General features: G+C 40.9%; 1 protein-coding gene across 1 annotated transcript; it reads right to left on the bottom strand.

Moving 5' to 3' along the window:
* Positions 1 to 420: 420 nt before the first annotated feature.
* Positions 421 to 18,651, bottom strand: LOC103278249 (nodal homolog). Its single transcript, XM_008106653.2, has 3 exons — positions 18,245 to 18,651; positions 9,395 to 10,158; positions 421 to 1,119 (listed from the first exon to the last, which is right to left on the bottom strand). The coding sequence occupies exons 1-3, from the start codon at positions 18,567 to 18,569 to the stop codon at positions 967 to 969; spliced, it is 1,242 nt and encodes a 413-aa protein (XP_008104860.1). The 5' UTR covers positions 18,570 to 18,651; the 3' UTR covers positions 421 to 966.
* Positions 18,652 to 19,423: the final 772 nt, after the last annotated feature.

Consider the following 19,423-nt stretch of genomic DNA (forward strand, 5'->3'; position numbering starts at 1 on the left):
TAACATTTTTGGTCATATCTTCATTCAAGTTTGGTAGAATTTCTGGCCTCCAACAAGACTGATTTGAGGAACTTGTTATAGCATGCAGGCTATTAGTAGAGTATCTGTCAACTCTTTTTCAGTCACTGTCAATCATGATCATACATTTTTTCCATAAAAATGCAAGCCTCTAAATTATTAAAATATTCCATTTTAAGGATCAAAGGAGGATTGAATGACCTTGAAGCATTTAACTATCCACTTTCATTGTAAAGATACCTAAAGCTCTACTTTCTTCTCAGTTATTTTATTCTGTCAGTGACAGAAGAGCTATTTCTATTTTTTAAAGTTAATTGGAGTAGTGGGAGAAATAATACTCTTTTTTGACTTAAACAGATCATTAAATGTTACTTCACTGGTTAAGAGCAATGAAATGAAATGTTTTATCAAATACGACTTTTATTTACCTGTGTGACAAAGATGTAAACATGTAGGATTAGTTCATGTCTGGCACACACTGTCTCATCAGGTGCTTACAACTGAAAGCTTCCCCATGACCTCAAAGTGTAAGATCAGAGCACTTGTTGCCACATTGGCACAGCAAATGATAGTTTATTGGCGTTAAACAGTTTATCAGATCATGACAGATATCAGTGTGTAAGGATAGGACCATGCATTCACTTGGGATCATGAGAGACGTCACTGCATGATGAAGATCTTTCTGTAGTCTACTTTATAGTATTTTCGACTTCTCAGCAGACAGTCAACTTTCATTCTCACTTTTAACAGTGGTGGATGGAAAACTAATACCTTTGGCAGCCCACGGCTTTGCTTTAAAAGGGGCCTGTCTTCCCAGCTGATCTCAGCATCAAATTTTAAGGACACCTTCATTACAAGTCAAAAGCTCACAAGCTTTCTTGTCCATGAGGCAAGTCTTCTTTTATCTTCTCAGTTTAGGAAGGGCTCCCGCCCCTTCCTGCAGTCTCCTCAGCGACATCCACACTCTTCCACTATCATATCTTCATGATGACCTAAGCTAATCCGTCCTTCTTCATAATAGAGCAGGCTTAGCGGGCTCAGTCTCACTGGGATGCAGCAGGCAGTAGGAACTCGTTCAGGATAATGGTATTTCAGCACACTCTGGAAGAGAAGTGTATTTTTCTCTAAGAGTTGGAAAACATTTATAAGGTGGAACACAAAGTCTGGGTTCTGTGTCCCGAGAACTTATCAATCCCTTACATTGCATTACAATCACACTGCAATTTATTACATTTAGTTAACTTTTTAAGAAAATCATTTTCCCCTTGTCCAATGACATCATCAACTTCACAATATGACTTTGGCTCATGGCATTTACTGCAATCATACCATTGAGTTACTACTGTGTGGCAGGGAGGTGACAAAGTTGATGTGTAATGAAATAGTGGCATAAATCCAACACTGCACAAGCAAAAAGCACACTAGTAACAATAAGTTTTTTAAATGTCCCCTTAGTAACCCACACTGCTGCCAGGAAAAAAAAACCCAGGTTAGGTTTTGAGGGTTTATAAAGGGCTGAGTCTGTTGTACTTTATCCATATAATCAAAATAGATGACTCATTAGAAAAGAATATAATGCTTGGTAAAGGGAAAGACAGTAGGAAAAGAGAAGGACTGTATTTTGTATGGACAGAATTGATTTGAGAAGCTACAGCCCAGGGTCTGCAAGAACTAAGCAGGGTTGTTAAGGATAAGATGACTAGGAGGTCTCTCATTCATAGGGTCACCATAAGTTGAAGTTGACTTGAAGTTAGTTAACAGCAACGACAAAGGGCTGCAGGAGGAGGAGGAGAAGCATCTCTATGAGCAGATTCCGTTCTATCCGCCAGAATAAACCAATATCTTGCAATTGTTTACAAGTGACAATGACAGAAGACAACAGAATATTGAGACAGGAAGGATGTAGGCAAATGAATATATACACATAATAAAATGAAAATCTGTACGTGTGTATGTGGCAGGGGTGTCTGCTTACACACAGACAGCCTCTGGCCTCCACAAACAGCTTTAACCCACAGTACTGAGGAGCCACCAAAGCACTCCCTCCAAGGACATTGCAGGTTACAGTGAGCACCACATCCCAGGGTTCCTTTATCTCTCCATTGGTGTGGAATTTGCATGACCCCACCCACTTTCTCTCCTTTAAACCTTTCCTATTATTTTCTATGGCACACAGCAACTGAACATACCAAAGAGGTTTGGGGAGAATTCACCATGATTTATAGGAGTTCTAAGGACTAGGATGTATAGTTCACAGGGACTAGAAATGTACCTGCAATATAAGAGCACTCTGAACCCCACCAATGATGGATTTGGAACTAACTTGGCTCACAGACCCAACACAGCCAACTATGCATACTGGCGGGGTTTAGGAGTGATTGACATTGGCATCAGGGAGTTATAGTTCACCTGTATTCAGAGAACACTGAACCCAGCAAATAACGGATCTGGACCAAATTTGGCACACAGACCCAAGATGGCCAACTGTGAATACTGGCGGAGTTTGGGGAGGATTGACCCAAGATGTTTGGGAATGATAGTTCACCCACATCCTTATGCATTTTCTAATGGGAGCATTCATAAAAATCAACAGGAAAGACTGAGCTTTTCTAAGAAATAGCATAACATATGACCAAACTGATATTATTTAATATTCAAAAACAAACAATGCCCTTTTCAAATAACTCGAGCTCGTTTGGGAATAGAAATGAAACTGCACCAACTCAGAACATTTTTTCGAGGGGGGGGGGGGTGGTATTCATAACTAACAGTATTTCTTTCCATTGTCTCAATTTATTCAAAACGTTTCTCTACCTACCTGCTAACAAACCACTTTAGGTTAAAAAAAGAAATCCAAATTCTTTTTTAAAGGTGCAGTGTAAATAGATGCATAGTTGAATTCTGCTGAAGAGTGAAATCTTAGACGAAGTTTGATGTGAGACTGCAAATTCTAGGAATCAGTATTCCATTCGTAATTGATGGAAAACAGAGTCTCATAGCCATTAATAAAGTCATGTTGAAAGCGTCCTCCTGACTGAAATTACTGTGTCAAAATGACTTAACTTTTGAACATGTTGCCTTTTGAAGTCTTTAAGTTAACCAAGAAAGTGCTAGGGCTAGATAAACATCTTGATTGGCAATCTCTAAGAGAAGCAATTTAATTCCCTGGTTGTCCTATAAAGCTCTGATACTTTTAAAAATACATAGATGTAATGGCCAACTTTGCAGTAGCCACTTCTCCCTTGTTTTAAAACAGATATTAAGGGCATTTTATGTCTTGCATTGTTGTCACAGGTTCATCCAAGAAGTGTCAATGGTGCTTAAGAAAGCCTCCCAGCCTCAAGGCATTTGTAACAGGGAGCAGTCTGGACTCAGAAGTTTTCAAGTATCTTTTGTCCTTTCTTCAGGGCACTATGCATGCACAGAAATTCCTCTGATTTGCAAAGTGAGCATTTTAAGATTATTCAGACCTTCATGTCTTGAATTTCTACTTGTATTCATATTTAATTTGATAGGATGACCAACTGAACTTTAACCCTGTTCTCTCTCTTTGAATTACAATGCTGTATTTCTAAAAACTGAGACTGAAATGCTCTTAATAAACCCAATTAGCACAAAATCAGTGGGATTTACATATGCATTGACTCACCAGTTGATTCAGTCTCCTCTAACTGGGATTACCAATAGATCTCAGACCAAAGGTTTTATTTACATTACTGAACTTTTAGAAATAGAGTAGCGAAAGAAAATTACATGAATGGAAACAGTTATATTTTCGGTGTGATTTTGTTCTAAATTGCTTCCTTTTTGCAACACCCTTGCCTTGATATCTGAAGATGAGGATACGACATTCTACATTAACTTGTCATTGTTTGACTTCAGGTCATTTCTGAAGGTATGGGAGTTTTCTAGGCAAGAGGTTTGCTTTGAGGCTGAAATAATATGATGTTGGAAATAGCAACCTTGCACAAACCTCCTATACTAATTATTTGTTATGTATATAATTCAGATTGCCTACTATATTGTATGTATATTTCAATATGCAGTTTTCCCTGAACTCTATGTTGTTTGAGGTTGGGGGAGGAGAAGGTTATAGACCATGTGACCAGATCTGGGACTATTCAGACTGAGACTTCATTTTAGAAGTCAGTTTGCATCAGAAGCAGTCAGTACAGTTTAGAAGACAGTAGTGTCAGTATGCTGTAGTGTGTAGTCGGTCTATATTGAGTCAATATTCAGTAATGCATTAGACTGAAGAGAGTGTTTGCAACAAAGAATAAACTGAGGCACCTTCCACACAGCTGAATAAAATTTTCTGCTTTGACCTGGAATATATGGCAGTGTAGACTCAGGTAGCCCAGTTCAAAGCAGATATTGTGGGATTTTCTGCCTTGATATTCTGGGTTATATGGTTGTACAGAAGGGCCCTGAAACAAAATGCTTTAGAGAACTTACTGTTTAAACTCTCAACCAAGAGGAAATTTACCTATATGCTGAATACATGAAGTTTGTAAGTAAATCAACTATGCTACTTTTAATGAAGACTACTTATTTTTGGTCTCTTGAGAGTATGATTTAAAAGCAATATATTTTATGGGAGAGTAGATGTTTTTGGGCAACTGAAATAACACTTCTGAAGATCTGCTATATATTTTGTGCATTGGCATATCTTTGTTCCTAATAGTTCAGAGAGATGACCGAGTATAACAGTCTAACAAATGAGAAACCCAATTTGCCTTGCATAAATACTAGTAGATATTTACCAGTAAGGAGAAGATTCACCCAAATGAGTATTTTAACTCTTCTCAGGAAGGTCATACTTTACAAAAGGGTTATGATTATTCAAAATAGTGTGAATGCCAATTAATCTCCAAAAGGGTCACATTTCTAAAAGGCTATGGAGGTTTCTGATTTCCCAAAAGGTTATGGTCTCTAAAAGGTGACTTGCTTAAGTCCACCCAATGAGTTTCCGTAGCTAAGCAGAAATTTGAACCTTGGAGTCCTAGAATCTTAGTCCAACAATCAAACCACTACACCAGGCATGGGCAAACTTCGGCCCTCCTGGTATTTTGGACTTCAGTACCCACAGTTCCTAATGGTCAGTAAACTGGCAGGGACTTCTCAGAGTTGATGTCCAAAACACTGGGGGGCTGAAGTTTGCCCATGCCTGCACTACACCATACAGCCACAAATGTATATACACAGATTACAAGGCTATCTGAGAAACGTAAAATTCTTAGGAGGCTCGGTCTGGTCATTTCCGCAAAGTCTAAAAGTGCCAGAGTTTACTTTCAGACTAGAAGGCACAACAGACATCTAAAGATATGACCTTCCCATATTTCAATGCAATACTGGAAGTGCCTAATAATGGCCTACAATCATTTCTTTTTATCTCTTACCATCTACTGAGAGATGACTAAGATACTTCCTTTTCTATTCCTGTGAAAGACTTTTTCATTTTCTCAATAAAAATTTGTAACATTCCTGAAACTTCCCCACTGTGATGTCTCATGGGCCTTGTAGTCCCGTTCCTAGTATTATTGTGGCAGACGAAGAGGAAAACATGGGATTTACACCGTTTCAGCCAGAAACGGAGCCCCTGCACCTGCAAGATGTTTGCCCTCAAGAAGTTAGCCAAACAAGCCTTGGGCAGAATTCTCCCCCGTTTTCTCGAAAGGACAATTATAATAAAGATAGAGGCGCTAGGGAGGCGAATCGCCGAAGCGCCAGAATCGCAGCCAAACAATTAGCTGATTAGGTCTGCTTCCCTTGGGAAATTCTAAGGAGTCATGCATCTGGACAGAGATGAGTTTCACTTCTAGTTCTCCAGGGAAAGTGTTCTTCTGGCGGGAAACGAGACCCTATTTAGAGGTTTTGCCGCGAAGGAAACCTTGCGGAGTCAATTCGTCAGCTTGAGGAGTGAGATCGTGTGTAGACTTCGTACTCCAGTTCCCTGCTTCCCGGATCAAGTTTCCAGCCTTGCCTTGTTCCACGGACTTCTATGGACTCAATTCTTGTTTCATGTTTGCCTTGTTTCAAGTTTGATCTTGCCAAGTTTCAAGTCTTGCCTTGCCTTGCGTTTTAAACCACGGACCTTGCTTCCTAGATTCAAGCCTTGTTTTCCAGTTTCCTTCGGATTTACCTTAAGCCTCGAAAGACTATGGACAGTTCCCCACACTATTGCTTGCCAAATAGTGTGTGTTTCGGTCAAGTGGATTATAACTTTGGACTCTAATATCACATATTGGACATTGTTTTCCTGGACTATATTTGACCTTTCCTGAAAGGTCTACTTCTGAACTATATTCTTCACTTGTTTTTATTGACTTTATATATTTCCTTAATAAAGATATTAGATAGATTCTGGTCTCTGCGCATGGTTATTGGTGTTCTGCAGCCTGGGTCCTGACACCCACTGATATTTGAAGTATTAGCTGCGACCAGTGTTTCAAAGTTAGAGTTGGTTTACAACAGCCATCTGCATACAAGTGAGTGACACCCCAACTTCAAGCTGAAGGCATGATTTTGGCAAAAATTTGTAAGAAGTCCCCTTCATTTTCCAGAAGCGAATTGCTTGAAACAATGAAATAATATATAGTACTATGTCAGGCATTTGTAACACTGAAAGACTGGGCAGCATCAACTGTCTCCAGTCGAAATAACGTTGGACATTTTATTGTTTCCCAGGAACTATTTAATATCACATTTTTTTCAGTAAGTGGTAGATTATTCCTCTTTCCTTTCCTTTAGTGTTTGGCCCCTTTCTTATTCTTCATTTGCAATTCATAGCAACAAGTTTCTTCAGGACACAAACACCTCTTTAAATACAAGTTTGTAGTACTGTCCACTTCATAATTCATTAAAATGCTATTGATTAGAAGCATACTTTGCAGAAATATTCTGTGGTTTTTCAAAACATTTGCCTTGTTACAAACATCACCAAGATGACCATCTTCAAAAGCCACCGTTTATTTCTGCTTTTTCTTGCAGTTCTTCCCATGTTCATGCAAATACATTATGAAACTAAGGCAACCACAAGAATGGGAAAATGTCCTGGAAACATTGACACTTTGGAGAAAAATGTGTCCAGTAATTATGATGCTTGGTAGACAATGGGCCAATTTCCATAGAAGCATGTAAATAACACTATCATATTTCATGTAGAAGAATGGGAATATGGAAAGACAGGCAAATAATTGGATCTATATATGGATCACCTGAATCCATTTATGTGTGACCTGAACAGTTTTGGTCACCTTTGTGCACAATGTGTGCTGGGAAATAAACAGGGGAGTGTCTCCCTCTTAGTTTTGCTGGAACTTTTCTCAACTTTTGATAGTAATAGCCTACTGGGATGAGATTTGGAGATTACTGTTTTACAGTCAAGCCTCAACTATCACTAAAAAGAACCACCAAAAAAATGGAAAAGCTGTGCATAAAGAACTCATTATTTTAACCTGAGAAAACATATCTCCAGGGAACCTTTAGTTTCTCTAGTGCAGTGAAGAGCCCCTGTAAAAGTAGGGAGGTGGCATGAGAAACGAAATAACAGTAGAGTTCTGGTTATCTGACATAAACGGACGGGCTGAATGTTGGATAGGGAGGCCCTATTATCCCTCCCGGCAAGCAGGGTGCTTCCTGGGAGGGAAAAGCCTCCTCCCTCCCAGGAAGAAACTGGCTTGAAAAGGCTCCCTGCTGCCTAGAAAAACAGCTGAATTTCTAGGCTGCAACATGCAGGGGGCTTTTCCACGCTGGATGCTTGGCTGGGAGGAAGGAGATTGTTCCCTCCCAGCAAGCAACCGGCTTTAAAAGGCTCCCTGCTGTCTAGAAAAACAGCTGATTTTCTAGGCAGCAATGCACAGAGGGCTTCTCTATGCTGGGTACTTGGCTGGGTGGGAGGAGATTTTTCCCTCTCAGCAAGCAACTGGCTTGAAAAGGCTCCTTGCTGCCTAGAAAAACAGCTGATTTTCTAGGCAGCAACACACAGGGGGTCTCTCCATGCATCAGATGCTTGCCAAGAGGGAAAAGTCTGCGGCGCTGGGCACACGCTGGGAAGGCCAAGACATCGGCACGTCGGATAATACCGTGTGTCGGATAAGCAGAAGTCAGAAAACCGGAACTCTACTGTAAAACACTGCAAAAAAAAAAACCTGAGATAAAATCACTCTAGGAATCTGTGGTCAATGTCTGTCAGAAGCTGAACACAGAGTTATGCCGGAGGACTCAGAGATTCCTTAAGACCGTGGTTCCCAACCTGTGGGCTGCGGCCCTCTGATGGGCCACAAGACCTAAAATAAGGTTCGCGCGATATGCAGGGAAAATCAGCTCTATATTATTAAATATGGTTTTCTGTGGGTGAGCAGATGGAGACTACTAGATGGCATATGTTCTGTATCAGAAACTAGAGCTGATTTGGTCTATCCAATGCAATTTTCTGAATCAGTACCCCAAATAACTAAACCAAATCTAAAGTTGACCAAAAACTGATTCGTAACCCTTTTGGTACTATTTTTGAAGAGTGGTTCCTAGTCAAAGTGTTTCCTGGTCAAAAAAAGATTGGGAACCACAGTCTTAAGAGATGTTCTCTCTAAGATTATCTAAGTCCTCCAGGGGCAAACCAAGAATGGGCAACTTGGAAGTCCCTAAATAGACTGAGAAACGGAGTGGGCAGATCAAAAGACAACCTGGCAAGATGGCACTACCTGGAGGAATCTTCCACCTTGTGCGACTGTGGAGCTGAACAAACAACTCCTCATATGTATGCCTGCCCACAATGCCCTGCCTCATGCACAGAGGAGGAGCTGTTTAAAGCTACAGACAATGCGATTGCTGTTGCCTGCTTTTGGTCCAAAACTATTTAGCTGTTTGTGATTCCTTTATTTTATCACTTTTAAACTTATTTATTATGCAATGCTTTTGACACGAAATAAATAAATCTAAGTCCTTCAGCAAAACACTCCCCTTGAAGACACAGGTTTGTAGTTCATACTCTTAAATTCATCTCTAGCTTTGAAGTTTGGGACTCCAATCTTTTTGAGATTTTTTTTTACAACAAAATTCTAAATGGCCCTGAAATACTAAGATTGAGGACGACAGGAATATGACAGTAAGCAAGCTTCTGATATCCTTTCTGTGTTGTATTGGGTTGGGTACCTGGTCTTTCAAGAGTTCATGGACAGCCTACTTTGACCACATGACTGATAGGTGTTTTCTCTATACCAAGTGCCCACATAAAGAGCATTTGTTTAGCCCGTGAAGGTGACTGAGCAGAAGACAATCTAGGAATCCTCTACACACCACTTCGAACCAAGCAGAAAATTAAGTATTCAGGTCACCTTGTTCTAAAATCTCTAGAAGTTACTTTTAGCAATCTTACCTGCATATAGGCATTGTTTGTTGGCTGGAATTCTTCTCTCAATGGGACAGGACACATTCCCTCACAGCGGAAGGCATTGTATTGCTTGGGATATACAATCCAGGAATCCCAGCCTATCGCCTCAAAGTTAATAAGGAAGTCCACCCTTCGACACAGTTGTTTGAGCTCTAGCTCTTCCGAGCTCAGTGAAGATGAATCTTTGGGGTTCTTGTGGCGCCTGTGCCTCTTGCTGTTCCAGAGGGATACTGTCTTTTTTGGTGTCTCCTGATGAATGAATTTTGAACCCTTCACTGTCTGGAGTAAAGTCGGGCCACTTAATTCTTTCTTTCCTTTGGAAAGTCTTAAGAAAAGCACCAATATGGCCCTTCTATCCACAGATCCACACTTGCTGGTTACTGTCTTTGGAAGATTTTTTTTATGTTGCTGTCTTTGATTTACAACTTCCTTGGCAGGATCCTTTGCTGAACTGCTATTGGCAAACCACTTCTGCAGCTGCTCTGTGACTTCCAGGACTATCCAGTTTGAAGGTGCTGATGGGGATACCCCAAAGGAGCCTAAGTGGTTAATATGTATGCAGCTTTGGGCACTTGGGCAATTTATTTCCTGCCGGTGATACAGCTCCACTGACACTGGTGTACTGTTGAAAGAAGAGTTCCTCTCAGACCTGGGCAGGTGAAGTCTTAACTCAGCTAGCTGCAGCTCTTCTTCTTGATAAATAGAAAGGTTGAAAACAATGCTCCATTTTTGTCCCACCTGATGGACACCTGTAAAATGAAGGAAATGGGGATAATGAGCAAGAAAGGATGGTTTTCTACAGGAAGCAAGTACTTGCTTCTTTCTGGGACCTAGCTCTCATTGAAGTGGTGATCCATATTAGACTGAACTACTTCAAATTGCAAAAAGGGCATTCTCTTTGTTTCTTTCTCCTGCTCTTCATATACACATATCCACACAAAAAACTAATCATAGGGTGAACAAATCCAGTCCTGTTTCTTAAGATAGTATTCAATGTGTATGCGATCTTTTTCTATAGAAAAAACATTTACTTGATGGTGTAGTCATGTATGCGGTCTGGTACACCACAGACATGTGAAAACTGGGTGTAGGATTTTGTCCACTTTTGAGAATTGGTTGCCAAGTGCAGAATTGTCGATACCAGAACAATGAAGAAAGCTGGCAAAAAAAGAATCAGCTAATTTGAAATATGGTCCTGGAGGAGAGTTCTAACATACTATGGACTGCCAAAAAGAGAAATAACAGATCTTAAAGAAAATCAAGGCTGAACTCTCCCTGGAAGCCAAGATGACTAAACTGGAGCCATTGCACTTTGAATAATATGACACGACTCACTGGAAAAGATAATAATGCTTGAGAGCCAGTGTGGTATAGGTGGTTTGAATGCTCAGCTAAAATTCTGGAGACCAGGGATCAAATCCCCAATCAAGCATGGAAACACTTAGAAAGTCACGCTTTCTCAGCTTCAGAGGAAGGCAAATCTTGCCAAGAAAACGCTGTGAATAAGGAGCCTTAAAGTCCCTATAATTTGTAAATGACTTGAAGACAAACAACAACAACAAAGTCGAAGAGCAGTATGGAAAGAGAAAACTGCATTACAGATGGATTCATTCAACAAAAGAATTCATCATCCTGGTTACTCACTTTTTATTTTATTTTTATAGCAGTAAAATTCCACTTTAACAGACATGTCTGCATCCTATGACTGCATCCTTATGCATTATAAGGTTTTGTGAGGCATTACAGCTCTCTGGCTGAGAACTCTGAATACTTTTTCATATTGGAGGACATGCATATTGAAAAAGATTTTAACACCACACTAAAAAAAAGTCACAAAACTAAGAGTTTTAATCAGATCAACCAGTATTTACAATCCTTCTAGAACATGGCCATACAGCCCGGAAAATTTACAACAAAACCCAGTGATGCCTGTCATGAAAGCCTTCAACAACACATTTTACAATACTTTCTTAAAAACCCTATTTAAAGAAGAAAGTTTTAACGTGGCATGGAAAAGAATGCAATGTTGTCGTGAGGTATGAATCCTGCAGGAGGGCGTTCCCACATAATGTTTAATAATACAGAAAAAACTCTCTCTTTTGTATATAAGTGCCCTATAGAAGACATGTAAGGGATATACAGTAGTACTCTTGATATCAACCCTTCTCTGCCCCAATTGTATTCTATCTAAGGTACTGCCTCATTTACTTTGTAATTTTTTTCCCAACAGTGCTGCTGTGACTTTGATCACACCACTCCATTTTAATTCGTTTTGAAAATGGATTGCCTACCAAGAAACTTAAAAGGAGTGTGCAATTGATTGGGAAGGGGTAAAGAATGAATTATCCTTTTCAACGAAATAATGGGAAAATAAATGGAGGAAAGCTATGGGATGAAACTTATTCAAATCCCTCAAACTGACTGTGAATCCTCATCTAGTGGTGATCTAATCTCCTTAAATGGGAAAGGAGAGCTTTAGAATGTGGATTGTAAATCCACTTGGATTTCTATAGCTACGGGTGTCTTGTCTGGAACACTGATCCCCATTATCTTGATGTAGGTTGCTGAAAAGAGGACAAAAAGCTATCCTCCTTCAGATGAAAGTAATGAAATAGATGGATGGGTGAATGAAAGACATTACCGATTAACACTTTCACCAGCATTCTCCCTGGGGTGAATGTTTTCAGACAGCGGATGTGGATTGAGACAGCTCAAGCTGTCTGGGTGTGAGGTGTAGAAGTTTCTCACTCATATATCTTCCCAGGCAAATGATTTAAAATTCAAAGACCCAATGTACTGTCGAGCTAGGACCCCCTGAGAAAAATCCCATTCAGCCACGGAAACATACTGGGTCACCTTTGGCCAGTCATACTCTCTCAGCCTTACAGGAAGTCAATGAGAAACCCTTTCTGAATAATAAACCTTGCTAAAGACACTCAAGAGTTGACTTGAAGGCCTGTAATACCAACAAATGAAAGAACTGCAAGCTCACCTGGAGGAACAATTTGACATGTGAAGAGTAACATGATATGGCCTGAGCTGACACAGTGCATGTGAAAGTTTCTGAACATCCTATATCCATAAATGGAAGTTATTTTTCAAACTTCTTATGGTGGGACCTGGAGACCTGTTTCTTCCAGCCCCTAGAAGCAAGATAATAATATCTTTCCAATATGCCAAGGCAAAAATAAGCTATGCAGTGCCTACAGAGACAATGGCTTTCTAGGTTGCTGTGAGTTTTCTGGGCCGTATGACCATGTTCCAGAAGCATGCTCTCCTGACATTTTGCCCACATCTATGGCAGGCATCCTCAGAGGTTGTGAGGTCTGTTGGTAACTAGGCAAGTGGGGTTTATATACCTATGGAATGTTCGAGGTGGGAGAAAGAACTCTTGTCTGAGGCAAGTGTGACTGTTGCAATTAATCACCTTGATTAGCATTGAAAAGCCTTGCAGTTTCAAAGTCTGGCTGCTTCCTGCCTGGGGGCATCCTTTGTTGGGAGGTGTTAGCTGGCCCTGTTTTTTTCTTGCCTGGAATTCCCCTGTTTTCTGAGTGTTGTTCTTTACTTACTGTCCTGATTTTAGAGGGGTTTTTTTTTTAATACTGGTAGCCAAATTTTGTTCATTTTCATGGTTTCCTCCTATCTGTTGAAATTGTCTACATGCTTGTGGATTTCAATAGCTTCTCTGTGTAGTCTGACATGTTGGTTGTTAGAGTGGTCCAGCATTTCTGTGTTCTCAAATAATATGCTGTGTTCAGGTTGGTTCATTGAGTGTTCTGCTATGGCTGACTTTTCTGTTGAGTTAGTCTGCAATGCCTTTCATGTTCCTTGATTCGTGTTTGGCCGCTGTGTTCATACTTGCCTCAAAGAGACAAAAGTTCTTTCTCCCACCCTGGACATTCAACAGATGTATAAATCCCACTTGCCTAGTTTCCAACAGACATCACAACTTCTGAGGATGCCTGCCATAGATGTGGGTAAAACATCAGGAGAAAATACCTCTGCAATATGGCCATACAGCCCAGAAAACGCACAACAATCCAGTGATTCCAGCCATGAAAGCCTTTGACAACACAATGGCTTTCTACTTTTGAAATGGTGTTTTTGCAGAAGAAAAAAAGCTGCAGTTCTCTGGAGGAAAAAATCTCATGTTTTGGAAAGTTTGCAATTGTGCCAAACTGAGTGCACAGACTGTGTGGATTTGATTCAAGCACATCACCACAGATCTTAATATAGTTTATATGTACAAGAGGGATGCCAGCAAATACTGTACAATAATTAAGAACAATACTCCAGGGATTAGGGTGGGGTTTGGAAAGACATTGTGCTTCTGTTTTAAAACACAATCTACTGACACAATACTTTGAAGCTCAGAAGGTGGTTCTTGACTTCCCAGCTTTTTTCATTGGTCCCTTGAATCTAGTCACCAGAAAGTGTAACCTGAAAGAATGGAAGGCATTATATTGCCATGTTGACACCAGAAAACAAATACATAAAAAGTTAATGCTTTTACAGCTGAGTGATTTGTTAAAGCCTCGCGTATCACTAAAAGTCTGTTGCTGTCTATTATTCATATGCACAAGGAAGACACACATGGAGAAGTATGCCTGCTAGAAAGGATGAGAACCTGACAGGAAGGAAGTTACTTTATAGGAGCAGAATCTTCAAGGGCACTTTGAGAAGGGCTCCTTGGCTCTCAATATAAACCCTTCCAAAGTAATTTTTATTTTTTTATTTATTTATTTATTTATTTATTTACGTTTTACGCCGCTCTATCTCAACCATGAAGGGGACTCAGAGCGGCTTCCAAATTGGCAATAATTTAATGCCACATTAGGACATAAAAACATACAAAATACATTGTGCATTAAAATCATAAAACAGTAACATAAGTACATTTAAATAAGCAATTTACTGAAACTGAAACACCTGCCTGAATGCAGATGGATTTTGGAGTCAGATAATCCAGTTCTAAGCAGATATTGTGGATTTTCTGTCTTGATATTCTGGGTTAAATGGCTGTGTGGAAAGGCCCCGAGTCATGAAACCCACTTGCTGATTTTTGAGCCAGTCATAGCTCCTCAGTGTCCTTCCACACAGCCATATAACCCAGAATATCAAGGCAGAAAAATCCCACAATACCTGTTTTGAACTCGGTTATCTGAGTCCACACTGCCATATGTTCCAGTTCAAAGCAGGAAATGTGGGGTTTTATTCAGCTGTGTAGAAAGGACCTCAGCCAGATTTACCCCTCAAGGTTTATGTAGGGATAAAGTGGAGAGAAAGACAGCCATTGGGGTGATTTTATTAGAGGGAAGGCAGAATAGAAAAGTAATAATCAAATAAAAAAAATGTACAGGTGTTAAGACACCCTCTATGGAAAATCCAGTGTGTTGTAATGGTGATTAGTGCTGGATATTGCTCCATGCAAATAATGCAACTTTGAATTTAGAATTCAAACAGCCAGGGTGGCATGAGGATTGGGCTAAGCGTCTAGGAGACCAAGGTTAAAATCTCTGCTTAGCCATGGAAACACACTGGGTGACCTTGGGCTAGTTATACTCTTAGCCATGCCATTGTTGCTGTTGGTGTGTGCCTTCAAGGCAAGTTTCTGACTTAGAGCAAGTTCATTGGAGGATTTTCTTGGCTAGATTTGCTCAAAGGGAACTTGTCTTTGACTTCCACTGATCCTGAGAAAGGGTGACCACATGCTGGCTCCCAGGCAAAACTCAGGCACAATAAAACTTTTTCAAGGTGAATTGTGTAAATGGCTTTGGCTCGCATTCAATTTCTATTATTCAAATATCTTCTTCTTGGTGTCTTTGCCTTCCTCTGAGGCTGAGAGTATGTGACTTGGCTATGGGGGGACTTGAGCCCTGGTCTGAATCTTAGTCCAATGCTCAGAGCACTACCTCCCACTGACTTTCTTCTCCCAGACTCACAGGAAGGGATGCGCAAACCTCAGGTGCATCTACATGTTAGAGAGTTTGCCATTTCAACTGCCACAGATCAGTGTTATGGAACCACAGAAGGAAGTTTTACAAGGACTGTCACCTTTTCTGCTAAAGAGTGCTAGTGCCTCAGCAAACACAGACTCCCATGATTCCACAACACTGAGCCACGGAAGTTGAAGGAGTCAAAATGCATATTGTTGTTATTATTACCCTGCCTTCCTGCATTGCTTCAGCATGATGATGATGATGATGATGATGATGATTACAGTAGAGTTTCACTAATCCAACATAAAAGGGCTGGCAGAATAAGAGAAAATGTTAGATAATAAGGAGGGATTAGAGAAAAGCCCATTAAATGTCAAATTACATTATGATTTTACAAATTAAGCACCAAAACATCATGTTTACCACAAATTGACAGAAAAAGCAGTTCGATACACTGTAACGTTATGTAGTAATTACTGTATTTACGAATTTAGCACCAAAATATCGTAATGTATTGAAAACATTGACTACAAAAACATTGACTACTAAAAGGCAGACTGTGTTGGATAATACAGAACGTTGGATGAGCGAAGTTTTGATAAGCGAGACTCTACTGTATTATGCTTGCTTAGAATCATAGAATCATGGATTAGGAAGGCCAGCCAGTCGAACTCCATACTGCCATGCAGGAGAACGCAATCAAAGCACTCCCAACAGATGGCCATCCAGCCTCTGCTTTAAAAACTTGAACAAGGTTACAAGTGGCTTACAACACTTAAAAAAAAACCCCAGTACAAATGACAATTTAAAACATAAGCATTAAAAGAAAATTTAACACAGATTAGTTAAAACAGTAAACATCACCAAAAAAAAAAACCAATTAAAACTATAAAATAAAACCCTTACAACACTACACAGGAATCCCCGGATCGGTAATTCTCCAATGTAATAGATGCACCCAAAGATAAAGGAGCTTTAGATTTTATTGGAGGGACGTTATCAACAAAGTGTGAATGTGTAAGGCTCTTTGCTTCAGCCTGGAAATGCTCCCCAAAGAGTACACCTGTAGAAATAATACAGTTTGACACCACATTTCCTGAGATTGGGAGTCCAATGAGGACTCTTTGGCAGGGAAGGCCTTGTCAAACTGCAACTCCCAAGCAGTTTAAAGTGAGGTCCAACTGCATTCCACAGTGTAGCTGAATAAAATCCCACATTATCTGCTTTGAACTGGAATATATGGCAGTGTGGACTAAAATAACCGAGTTCAAAGCAGATATTGTGGGCTTTTCTGCCTTTATATTCTGGATTATATGGTTGTGTGGAAGGGTCTGAAGTGGGACAAAGCTACATAACCCCTGATACTTACTGGAAGTGCAGGAAGGTCATGAAGATAATTCAGAGTAAACCTGAAACCCCTTCTACACCGCCATATAATCCAGATGATCAAAGCAGGTAATCCACATTATCAGCTTTGAACTGGATTATATGAGCCTGCACAGTCATATAATCCAGTTCAAGGCAGATAATCTGGATTTTATATAGCAGTGTAGAAGGGGTCCTACTCTTCAGGTGCTTTAACAATATCCCACTTTCTCTCTTCTTAATGTTAAGCTGTCTACAGTTTAATCGTGTAACATTAGAAAATGTTGACCATTTCCGCTACCTTGGCAGCCACCTCTCCACAAAAATCAACATTGACGCTGAAATACAACACCGCCTGAGCTCTGCGAGTGCAGCATTTCTCCGAATGAAGCAGAGTGTTTGAGGATCGGGACATCCGTAGGGATACCAAGGTGCTTGTTTATAAAGCTATTGTCCTCCCAACCCTGCTATATGCCTGCAAAACGTGGACTGTTTACAGACGTCACATTCAACACATTCCATCAGTGTTGCCTTCGAAAAATCCTGCAAATCTCTTGGGAAGACAGGCGGACAAATGCCAGCAAGCTGGGAGAAGCAAAGATCACCAGCACTGAAGCAATGCTTCTACGCCATCAACTCCGCTGGACTTGCCACCTTGTCCAAATGCCCAAAGATCATCTTCCAAAGCAGTTACTCTACTCCCAACTCAAGAACGGAAAACGTAATGTTGGTGGACAGGAAAAGAGATTTAAAGATTGGCTCAAGGCCAGCCTTAAAAACTGTGACATAAACAACAAGAACTGGGAAGCCCTGGCCCTTGTGCACTCTAATTGGAGGTCAGCTGTGACCAGCAGTGCTGTGGAATTCAAAGAGGCACAATGGAGGGTGAAAGGGAGAAACGTGTCAAGAGGAAGGCACATCAAGCCAACCCTGACCAGGACCGCTTTCTGTCTGGAAACTGATGTCTTCACTCACTGCGCAAGAACATGTAGGTCAAGAATTGGTTTCCACAGCCACCCACCGCCACTTGGAGGGCCATCATCCTCGAACCACGAGGGATCACCTAATAATAATAATAATAATAATAATAATAATAATAATAATAATAATAAACTTTATTTTTATATCCCGCCCCATCTCTCCGAGGGGACTCTCACAACAGGGACAAGCCCGAAACAACGACACAACATATTTGACCTAAGTAAGTAAAGTAATATCCCAGAATATCAAGGCAGAACATCCCACAATATCTGCTTTGAACTGGGTTATCTGAATCCACACTGCCATATATTCCGGTTCAAAGCAGATAATGAGGGATTTTCTGCCTTGATATTTTGGGATACAGGGCTGTGTGGAAGGGCCCTGAAATCAAAGTGCAAAGGTGGTTTGTACTGCATGCAACCCCCTGTGTAATAACAGCATACAGACAAACACACAGGCTTCCCAAGTCTTCAGTAAGGGCTGCGCCTCCTCTATGCAGTGAGCAGGCTGAATCTGAGGCTGCACCTGCCCAGGTGAGCGGTTCACTTACTGTGGGGCCGGAGGCTGCGGACGAGGCCGGTGGGCGGGAGGGCGCTGCTGCGGGAGAGGCCTAGCAGGTAGGCTGGCCAGGCGGCGCAGGGCCTGCGGGTGAGGGCCGAGGAAGCGCCTCCTTCGTGTGCCAGGCCCGCCAGCAGGAGCAAGAGGAGCAGGAGCAGCGTCTGCATCGTGGCTGAGCGTCTGCGCCGCCTTTCATCGCCCGGCTCGGCCAAGGAGAGCCGGCCTTCGCTCCGGGCCCGCCAGGCCTCCCCTTTTGACCCGCAGGCCCGCCTCCGCCATTTTGTCAGATTGCAAGGCTGCCTGAATCCTGTAGTCATTTCCACAAGGCCTCAAAAGACCACTGTTTAATTTCAGACTAGGGAAGGAAGGCAACAAGGATCTAGGGAGAGATGGCCTTCCCATAGCTCTGTGTAAGACATCCATACAATACTGGACGGGCCTAATAATGGCAAACAATCATTTCCTGAAGGATTATTTCACCCTCTTCTAAGGCCCCTTCCTCACAGCTGTATAAAATCCCACATTGAACTGGATTATATGGCAGTGTGGACCCAGATATCCCAGTTCAAAGCAGATATTGTGGATATTCTGCCTTAGTATTCAGGGTATATGGCTGTGTGGAAGGGCCCTGAGATAACTATGGAGCTGTATACACAGCTGAATAAAATCCACATTATCTGTTTTAAATTGAATTACAGTAGAGTCTCACTTATCCAAGCTAAACAGGCCGGCAGAAGCTTGGATAAGCGAATATCTTGGATAATAAGGAGGGATTAAGGAAAAGCTTATTGAACATCAAATTAGGTTATGATTTTACAAATGAAGCACCAAAACATCATGTTATACAACAAATTTGTCAGAAAAAGTAGTTCAATACGCAGTAATGTTATGTTGTAATTACTATATTTATGAATTTAGCACCAAAATATCATGATATGTTGAAAACATTGACTACAAAAATGGCTTGGATAATCCAGAAGCTTGGATAAGCGAGGCTTGGATAAGTGAGACTCTACTGTATATGGCAGTGTAGTCGTAAAAGCCCTTCCACACAGCCAGAATATCAAGGCAGACAATCCACAATATCTGCTTTGAACTGGGTTATCTGTGTCCACACTGCCATATAATCCAGTTCAATGTGGATTTTATACAACTGTGTGAAGGGGCCAAA

The sequence above is a fragment of the Anolis carolinensis genome, chromosome 3, assembly GCF_035594765.1.
Source record: "Anolis carolinensis isolate JA03-04 chromosome 3, rAnoCar3.1.pri, whole genome shotgun sequence".
Lineage (NCBI taxonomy): Eukaryota > Metazoa > Chordata > Lepidosauria > Squamata > Dactyloidae > Anolis > Anolis carolinensis.

Coding starts and splice junctions, on each gene's coding strand:
- LOC103278249 (XM_008106653.2), bottom strand. CDS start 18,569: ATGACTACAGGATTCAGGCAGCCTTGCAATCTGACAAAATGGCGGAGG. Junction 10,159..18,244: donor CCGCAGCCTCCGGCCCCACA/GTAAGTGAACCG, acceptor TTCATTTTACAG/GTGTCCATCAGGTGGGACAA. Junction 1,120..9,394: donor CAAACAATGCCTATATGCAG/GTAAGATTGCTA, acceptor CTTCTCTTCCAG/AGTGTGCTGAAATACCATTA.